Source organism: Xiphias gladius, chromosome 1 (assembly GCF_016859285.1).
Source record: "Xiphias gladius isolate SHS-SW01 ecotype Sanya breed wild chromosome 1, ASM1685928v1, whole genome shotgun sequence".
Taxonomy (NCBI): Eukaryota; Metazoa; Chordata; class Actinopteri; order Istiophoriformes; family Xiphiidae; genus Xiphias; species Xiphias gladius.
Genome location: NC_053400.1, coordinates 18,493,555 through 18,503,658, shown reverse-complemented (window position 1 = coordinate 18,503,658; position 10,104 = coordinate 18,493,555). Strand labels below are relative to the sequence as shown.

General features: G+C 39.3%; 1 protein-coding gene across 2 annotated transcripts; it reads right to left on the bottom strand.

The window, feature by feature from the left end:
• Positions 1-545: 545 nt before the first annotated feature.
• lipca (lipase, hepatic a) lies at positions 546-8,480 on the bottom strand. 2 transcript variants are annotated; one of them, XM_040137917.1, is made up of 9 exons: positions 8,061-8,480; positions 5,939-6,117; positions 5,388-5,582; positions 5,107-5,224; positions 4,709-4,942; positions 3,081-3,323; positions 2,539-2,653; positions 1,869-2,087; positions 546-1,240 (listed from the first exon to the last, which is right to left on the bottom strand). In XM_040137917.1, the coding sequence occupies exons 1-9, from the start codon at positions 8,140-8,142 to the stop codon at positions 1,123-1,125; spliced, it is 1,503 nt and encodes a 500-aa protein (XP_039993851.1). In that variant the 5' UTR covers positions 8,143-8,480; the 3' UTR covers positions 546-1,122. The 2 variants fall into 2 exon arrangements, with proteins under 2 accessions (XP_039993851.1, XP_039993858.1); XM_040137924.1 differs by having other exon boundaries at positions 5,388-5,567.
• Positions 8,481-10,104: the final 1,624 nt, after the last annotated feature.

The window sequence follows — 10,104 nt, the reverse complement described above, 5'->3', positions numbered from 1 at the left end:
CAAAGGTATTTTACAAGTTGTTTTCATTGCAACATAAAGTTTTACAGTCATAGCAGTTGTGATTGGCCAGATTCTGCAGCAGCTGTCTCCCCTAGTTCAGTAGGACAGGACTCCGCTGCCAGGATGTTCTGGTATGACCTTACTGTTCAGCTTTCCAGGTTTGCCGTCTCTGTGATGAAACCTGCTTCTGAGTGTACTGCCTTTCATTTGAACTGACTGCCCTCTGGAGTCACCACTTGCTAAATACTTGGAACTGCCTCTATGTGGAAGTTTTCTGCCTGTTTTCTGCGTCCACTGATTGAGCTTTGACTCTCAGCCTGACTGCTGTAGCAGGTGAACCACGGATTTTTGTTCCACATTATCTCTTACAATACAGTAAGTTTCCATTGTTTTTTTTTGTTTTTTTGTTTTTTTTTCTTTTTCTGAAGTACCTGGGACATTCTGGGGCGGAATCCGTCCATAAACAAGACATGTACCCACCTCCACGCAGACGTAGAAAAAATCAGACCACAACACAGAATAGAAAAGAACTGAGTGTATATTTATTGCTCTGGTTTGAGTCTGATTAAGAGTTGTATTGGCGATACTAATGTACATTTTTAAATTATGAAAGTGATCATTTTACACGGTAAACACACTTTAAAAAAATACATTTATAGTCTTTGGAATTAACGTCATCTAAAGATAATTGAACTTCTGACTCTGTGTTCATTGTCTGGTTAATATTTGAATTGGCAAACTTTCAACTATTCATACCCCTGAAAGACATTTGTATGTTGACAGAAATGTAAACTGGGGTGGTGATCACATGCAACATGTAGCTTAGTAATGATTTTTATCACATAATCAAACTTAAACATATTTCTGTCAATTGTAAACACAGTTTACAAAAGTTGCTAGTTCTTTTCTAGCCTCAGTTTCCCAGGATTCAATTCTCCTATTAAACTGTAACACTGTTTATTTAGTGCCACATCTCTCAGACATTTAATGATTTCTAATGTGCTCCCTAAATCTGTGCAGCCTCACTTTGAGGAGTTTACAGGATTTCATCCAGGCGTCACCCTCCAGGCCATCCATCAGAGATCTTCAGTCTGCTGAGCAGATCAAGGAACCCACACGAGTCTACTGGTTGTGCTTTCTTCTACGCTGTCTCTGTGTGTCTTCTTTACAACGCACAAACACTTTATCCTGCAAGAGCTCAACGTGTTGTCCATCGTCTGTCATGGCACAAAAAGATGTCCTAGAAAAAAGAAACAATGCTGTTGACATGGTGTGGTTACACAGAAAGTGTGTGAGCAGAGAAGTGTAGCAGAGAGGGGTTTCGGAGAATCCACTAGATGGCATTAAAAGTCTGCAATGGTGTAAACGTAGAAGGCTTTTAGAAGGGTTGGAACACTGCAACATGTTATTGTATCTAGTTCAGCGTTGTTGTTTTTTTAAATAGTACATGATATGTAACACCAACCTTTAATATGTACATTTAATAGTAACTAGTAATAATCCTCTAGAACTAATAATAATCGATATATCTTAAACAATAATCTCTTCAGAGTAGTTGCTAACTTGAGAAGATGGTTTTGATGTTGCTTGTATTGGGTGTTTGTAGTACTTGTAAGTCACCTGACTAACTGATTGATTGTATAAGAAGAGTCTAAAAACAACCTTACATGCCACCCAAACATTTTTGTAACAAAGCATTGTATGCTGTAGGAGACTGGTGCGACATGTTTAATTTTGATGAACTCACACTGGCCTGCACTTTGCATTCTCAGAAAAGAAACCGATGAATTCATCTACCAACAGTGTATTCAACTTTAAAATGCTGCTTAGTACTTAATGCTTTAGGCTTTTTATTTGTAACGGCGTACCTCTCCTGGGTCTCGCCTGCTTTGACACTGATCTTGCCCACAGTCAGCATTGGTTTGTAATCCTGGCCACCCCAGGGAATGATGGTCTGCACCCGGCTCCACACGTTCCTCCAAAGGGCCGGTCCTTCCCAGTGCAATTTGAGCAACATCAGAGCCCCCAAGTCTCTGTCAAGGGTGATCAGCGAGGTGTAGGTCTTATTACCTGAAAACTTTTCAGTGCTGGTGGGAAGGGTTTCGAAAGGTAGACACAAAAAGAAGACAGAGTTAAATTATTACGGCAGGGAACATCCTGCAACAGGCTGTCATGTGTCTTTATTACAAAGCAATGATCCTCTGTTGGGATGGTCTACAACTAAAGTAGGACAGCACATGAGATCTCCTTTGCTCGCACTGGTTTTCCTGAGGCTCTTTGATACACAGAAAATGACGGATAACACAGTTGTCAGGGAATAGTGTCTTGAGTAAATTATTTATTCCATCATCCCCATTTATAGTTCTCTTTCATGCAGGAGCTAGAGTTGTTTCCATGTGTGTCGGCTGCTCTCCCTAACTTTCTTTCTTTCTTTATAGAGTTCAGAGCCCAGCTGCATATTGCATGTGTCAAAGACTGAGTACACTTAGCATAGATGTGATGTAATGTAAGCCTGATGGGAGCTGGTACAGTACTCACAAGAGGATGCGGAGGTCCCCACTCTCCTCCTTTGTTCCAGTCAGGGAGATGGTGAGAGAGGGCTCAATCCTCTCCATCTGGTTGACAAACTGGATCCTGAACTGGTAATGATAGACTTCAGAGAGGGAACCAGAAACAGAAGAAGAAGAAGAGATGAAGACGGAAAAGCCATACGACGCAGAGTTTGCTTTCTCTATATCTTTGTGCTCTGTCTGTCTGATGTATAGTGTGATAAAAACCAGTGATAACGTGAGAACGTGGTCTATTTATGGGATTCGTTGGCAACAAGAAAATATAGAATATCACCAGATTAGATAGATTAGATATCACCAATATCACCTTGATTATATATTAAACATTTCATTGAGTTTGCTAAATTATGTCATCACCATCTCAGATGATCAGTCGAGATACCCCTGTATGCCTGTAGAACTATTGAATTGCAGTATTGGTCTATAAAGCGATTGTATAATGACTGGAGATATGTATAGAAAATGGATCTTAAGATTGTTTGGTTGAAATGGTTAAGGACAACCACGTACGTTTGTAAGGCATCCGAGGGCGTGTTTTCAGGTAGAGCCTCTTGCTGGTGCCACTGCGAACCTTCTTGATATTGTAGCCCAGTGTGTTGCAGCGATTCCTCCGACAGTCCAGACATATACCTTTGTCAAAAGCGCTGTTGTCACTGCACCTGTAGGCCATGCTCTGTTTGTCTTTATTCATCAGAGAGTCAATGAATAGATGAACGGATCGCTCATGAGCGCATTTCACTGTCTGCTCGAAACCTGTGGGGGGAAAATAAAAATATAGTGGAAATTTAAAATGTGAGACACTGAATTTTTAATAAAACTCAGTCGAAGTTTCAACAGACCATTTCCACACAACATTTTCTGCTGTGGATTGGGAGGCTGTGGAGGACCTTAATCACAATGTCTGCCCATTATTTGTGGATTGAGCTCATTATTACCAAATCCTGACATTGATCAGACTGTCCTTCTGTCATGTCTCCTAAAAGCGTCTCATTATGTCTGATACTGGTCTGCTCTGTAGGTTTTTTCTCTGAGTAGACTCTTGTAGCCTGGAGGCAGCTCAGCTCAGAGGGATGGACAGAGAGAAGGAAGGCACATGTTGTTAATTAACTCCCGAGGATGACAGATTCTTTAATGTGGCTCTCACTGTCATATTATGCAGATGTGTTTTGAATCGAAAAGCACTATAAATCCCAGAGTCAATTGTGTTTGACTGGAGAGAATTAAATGCATCTGCTTGAACACAGAGTGATAAATTATCAACAAGCAAAAGATGAAATACCAAGATATGGCTTCTAAACCAGTGTTTTGGGGTGGCAAGACTAATTAAGGAAATAAAATATTATGATAGAGCAGATGAGGAGGCAAATCAGTAAGCAGTTAAGCAGCAGAACACATTGCTCTGATGCCGGGTTGTTAATGACACAAAGGGGTACCAGAAAGCTTAAGGGCATGTCTGACTCCTTAACAAGAACTCTCTTCAAGCTTATACAAAATCCACCTCACCGATAACAAAACACAAAATAAACGAGATGAATGGAATCAAAAAAAAAGGAAAAAGATTCCACTTCTGTACCATAGGTTACTTTGTCTAAAGCAAGATCTGTGATGGTGGATGACATATCCAGGAAAGTTTTGAGGATATTCATGGTTCCCAGAGGTTGAATCCTGATGTCTTTTGTACCTGCAAACCTTTCCTATGCCACCATCAGGCTAAAATATATTTATACACTAAATATCAAAATCCACTCAGCAGGATGTCATGAAATTTACTCATGAAATGAAGTGAGCATATTCATTCTCCCCAGATGATGGACTCTTTCTACATAAGCTTCCCTCCTGTCGCATTCCTTTAATCAGTCAGTTTTAGAACAAAGCTGAATCAATGAATGGGTTGTCATGAATTTTTTTAGCATGTTCATGGTTCTCAGAGGATAAACCTTTGTGATTTAACAGATTCCAGGACTTTTCCTCCGGCCTCACCCTTAGCGCAAATTTCTACATTTTTTGCATCACTACTGCAGTAAAAAAGAGCAGGATGTCCTCTCTGTCCAACACTTTTGTACTATGTGGTGTAACACACATTCCCCAGATGACATGTCATAGTTTTCTAAGGTGTTACAGTGTGTTCTTTATCATACCGAGGAGTCCATACTGGCTTATGTGCTCGTAAATATTTTGCAGGTCACATCCTGGTTGGAAGTCTCCTCCGTTAGGGTAAAAGTCATAATGTGCCACAGCTTGCTTGATGCCCACACTGAGGCCCATACGCTCATGGGTGAAGGTGTGGATGGCATCCACAAATTCAGCATCATCAGGAGACAGTCTGTCTGTGTGAGACATGCCTTCAAACAGCGGCCCCGCTGGATCAAGACCTGGAAAAATCCACAGTATGCAATCAAGAATTTTACAATACAGAATAACTTCATTATCCAAAAAATTCTTCTGCAAATTATGTTTATTTTGGCCAGTGGATTTAAAAATGTGTACCTGATGTAAGATAGCACCACTCCTGCATTCACATTGTGGAAAAACTCACCAGTAATTCTTCCAATCTTCTCTGTACCTTCCAGATAGCTTCCAGCAAATCCAGAGATGTGAGCGCCAAGGCTATAGCCAATCAAATGAGCTTTTCTGAGTGGGTACTGGTACTCTTCCTGTTGGGGGTTTTTGACATGTACATGATTGTGGCAATTGTAATACGGTTATGTATACATTTTTAAAGTATTTATTCAGTATGAAAATTGACCAATTTAACAGATTTAACTTCATTACATACATGAAAATAAAATGGCTCTCGGAAGATAAATTTCCCCTGACCTGAAGTGACTGTAGGAGGTGAGCTATGTCTTTTCCAACAGTGCGGGTGCTCTGTGCTGCTGTGGGGTAGTGCTGTTGAGCCAGGGACAGCCAGTCGGTGATCACCACGTTGATGTCTACCAGATTTGTCTTCAGGGCTGTGGCTAACCTGAGCACCCAGCTCTCCATCATTCCATCCACCTTAGGAAGAACTGCCTGTTAGAAATTTGTTTTTTATCGAAGTACATATGAACAGTATTACTCTTAATTATAATGCTCTAAAAATTATCCAGTTTGAAATGGAAAGAATAAACACACACTCAACCAAATAGGCCCAGTGCATAAAAATGTGAAACAAAAAGTCAAAATTTTCAATATGTAGTTGAATTAATGTCTGATTCAGATAAATCTCTGCAGGAATTTCAGAATGTCTCTGAATGTATACTTTATATTTTCTTATTTCAGTATATTTCAGGCATTTGAAGATGTTTCCTTTCCTGTAGTTGAGTTCCATGTTTTGTATGCAGTGGTTCAAGTCAGTGAAGCGTGAGGAAGGCGGGAGTTGACCTTACCGACCACCCGTGAGTGATGATGATGAGGGGATTACTGCTGTTGAAGCCGCAGGAGGTGAGAGTGTGCAGCTGCAGAGGGTCCAGTTTGCAGGTGTCCTCACCTTCTAAAAACAGCCTGAAGACTGAACTGCTGACATACGGCTCTTTCACCGTCAGGACTCCACTCTGCTCCACTGCACCTTGGAAATCAAACAGCAGAGAAATTATCAGTTTGTTCTTCATGATTACTCTGCATATCAGAACATGCTGAGGCACTGGATGTATTTACTTTAAGGTGAATTATTACAAATAATGCATGAAAAATTCACTTTATTTGTCCAATCGTGAGCAGAGGAAATCTTTTAATTAATGTATCGGTACAATGGCCTTAGAGTCAACAGGGAGAAATCAGAACCATAACCTCCTGTTGAGGCCCATTTGGACTGTAGCCTGAATAATGCCCTTTCAGTGAAACTTCTCTGTGTTTCCAGGTCATGCAAACCTCTTTGGCAGACGCACACAGATAGCACTTCAAAAAAAGTTCTGTCAAGTCAATCTCTGCCAGTCTCTTCTCGTAATTCCTCATATAAACTCCTCCTCCCTTAACAGGTTCAGAGCCGCAGCCAAGAAACCTCAGAAATCTCACCGACAAACATTATAGATCCTTCTCCAAAGAAATCTATCGTTAAATTTCCTTTATGGTTTGTCCTGTCCAGCATATTTATTATTCTAACATTTTAATGTTAATAATGCAAGAAACCCAGGCGACTGAACCCTCAGTGATACAGTTGCCATCAGATGAGCTCTGGTCGCTGATATGAAACCTCGACAGTGAAAGTAATGAAAGTAATTATTCATTCATGCTTCATCATCAGTCCCTCTGCTAATTAAATCCCATTTTCTTTGATGTGTCTCCTCCCGATTATCACTATTTATCCATATGAACATGGAGAGCAATTAAAAACAGTCTGACTCATTTGAGCACAAACACACTGTAATTCAAAAATTTGTACTGACTGAGTACGGAGTGTACTTTACCAGTCATGCGCTGTAATTGGCACAATACGATTTCTTCTGCAATAATGCTGAATTTAAAAAATAAGTGCATCAGTGTTTGCAAGTTATGTGTTGAATTGGCCAAATATAGACTGAATGTAACACCTGATTAAGGAAAAACTTTGCCTTATTACTAAATGGGTTATAAAGTTTGCAGAGTGATAGTTTCACCGTTATTTTTAAAAATTGCAGTTAAAAAAAAGAAAAAGAAAAAGTACCAAACAAAGTGATCTAAGCCGGAAAATGGCATCTGTAAGAAACTTGAGAGACAACAATTTAAACTGACCACAGCTATAACTTCAGCAACAGTATTTCCTCTCTGTACACAGATTAATCAGCAAGTATCTTGTAATGGCAGTGCATTGTGTAGTATAGTTTTTCAAACTACAAGAACAACCAGATGTAAAGAAAACATAAAATATAATCACAACTCAATCACAGCATAACACAAAACAAATGTGGTGTTTTACAATCTAACAACAGTAACCAGATGTGGAAAATGTGGAGATAGCATCTTCATTTGAGGACGCGTTCGGTGGAAATAAATATTTAAATAAATATTCAATTAATTGTTTGATACATAAAGTATTTTAAGTCAACATACTTCAAATGAACAATAAAACAAGATAGAACCGGGGAACAGAAGGTTTGCACCCAAAAGCTGTGTGGTAGGATGAAAGCTGGGAGGAAAAATCAAGTTTGAGAGGTGAAGTGGCCCAGTTTTTAAACTCGAGTTGGTGCCCTGTTTGAAAACTGTCAGCAGGATTTTGGTCTTAATTCATTCATTTATTGCTTCTAATATATGAACTGACAGTCTGGCATGGCTGAATAGGATGTGTACAGTTATATTTAGGGGATGTTATATTTTTCACATTTGAACTATAATGTCAGCCCAATATTGAAAAAAAAAAAAAAAATCAATCTACTAATCCAGATCCAAGACCAAACTGTTAATGAGTCCGCTGTTTTCTGAAGTGCCTGATATGTAGATTTTTCTATCACCTTTCCATTAATAAGAGCAGTTAAACTTATGCAACAAATGTCTATCATACTTTTTGGGATGATTTGAAGATGGCATTTCACTCACCTGCTCTGTTTCCTTTGATTTTCTTCCCCGCAATGAGATGATATGTTAACAGCAAACAGCACAGGATTTTGACCACAAACATGGCTTCTAGCAGACACTTTGGTACTTCCTTTGAATCAGCACTTCTGTGACAGGTGAGGAGCACAGGCTCAAAATCTTTTGTGGGGTTGGGGGGGGAGGGGGGTGCAGGTAATGTAGAGTCTGAAGGTGAGATCCTTTTATCTGTGGGTATAGAAGCTCTTTCAAAGAAGCCTCATCACTGTCCTGAGGCTTAAAATCAGAGTGACATACACACTGTACTGTACAGAACGAGAGGGGACGCCAGGAGTAGTGGTTTACGGATCAGGGGGATTTGGTCTTGTCCTGATTGGCCGGGAGCCGGGCTGTGTAGATCGAACACATTGTGAAAGAGCAGAGGTATAAACAGGGAGGGGATGTGGCACGATGTGCTGATAGTGACTGAGCGGTCTAAATGACTGCAGATCCTTCTTTCTGACCCAGTGCATGGCCCACCAACACGTACAAGAAATGTCCTTCTGTATGTAGTTTAAATGATCAAAAAATGGCACAATAAAAGACATTTGCTGCATGGGCTTAAGTGCCTCTGTAAATGGAATAGATGAATGAAAAACCGACAGACCTACAGAACTACCAGTTTCAGGGTCAAATTTAGTCTATGGACAAAACATGAACGAGTGTGTCCCTCCAAGAATCAGATGCTGAATTTTCCTGACTTGCCACAATACGTGTTTGAACAGTTGAAAAGTAGCACTTTGTTCACTCAGTGTACACAGGCTAACAACATTCATTTCAAAGATGATCTTTTTTTTATGTCAAATAATTCAACAAAATCAATGATTTGTTACAGGTTACATGTACTGTCGCTTTTTTATTGGACTGTTTCCAAGTATCAGTTTGTCTGAGGTAAATGGTGTGAGTAAGCACAGCATACAAATAAGGTTAAGGATCAAACAGTGGACGTGGAGAGCCTTAAATAATGATGCAAAGCTGGGACTTACATTCCACATCTGCTTTTTTTTTTTAAACTTTTGAACAATACTAATTAAAAAAAATCAATATTCTGTATTTCTAAATCAATGGACTGACAATACGTCACCTCAGTGCTGGGCTCAAATAGTTTAAACTTGCATGAATCAATTTTTGTTATTAATACTGAATCAAATGTTTTCAACGTAAAGAGGGCTGTAGACACACAATTCCAAATGAATGTTAATGTAGCTCAGTGTATGCTGGACATGTAGGGAAGCAGTTTGTCCCCAACAGGCCGCATCAAACTTTACAAGCCCATTGTATTTTGGTGTCAGTATATCTCGTTTTGATGTTTTTCTGCCTAATAATGGTCAGAAATTAACATAAAACTGTAGCTGCTGAAGGAATTGGCAGTTAACTTTCCTGTATTGCTTTATATTTTTAAAATTAGCCAGGAGAAATCTCAGTTTGATGCTCTTTAAGGTAAGTTTTTCCCTAGACTCTTTGGAAATTCCCATACCTTCACTGACTACATGTGGTGTCATTATTTGATGCTGAAATCAATTTGCAATTAAATCAAATCAGGCTGTTCCATTCAACTGGATGCATTTGTGTTCTCATATCAACTCCTGTGATAAAGCTAATATTAATTATTATTAATTATCCAGTGGCTTAAAATGCCTTTACGCCATCAACATTAATTAAATCAATTAGGTTGCGAAATTTGTTTCAGTTGTGCTTAAACTGGCATTGGTGAATTACTATATTTTTATTATTAGATGTATTTAGAGAACAGGATTAGTAAAGAACTGTCTGCCAAGTCCAAAATAGGGTCAGTATTAGCACACATGTAAACACACACAGACACACGCAGTTTCTACAGTTCAGGCTTCAGTGAGTGTCCTCTTGTGTTTGCTACATTAAGCATGAACAAAATAACATATCACATCATAAACACGGGACGTTCTGTGAAGGCATATTTCAGTCCAGCAGCAGAAGAGTTAAAGTTTGTCTGATGTGTGATGTCACATCTGCAGGTGAACAGTTTTGAAGA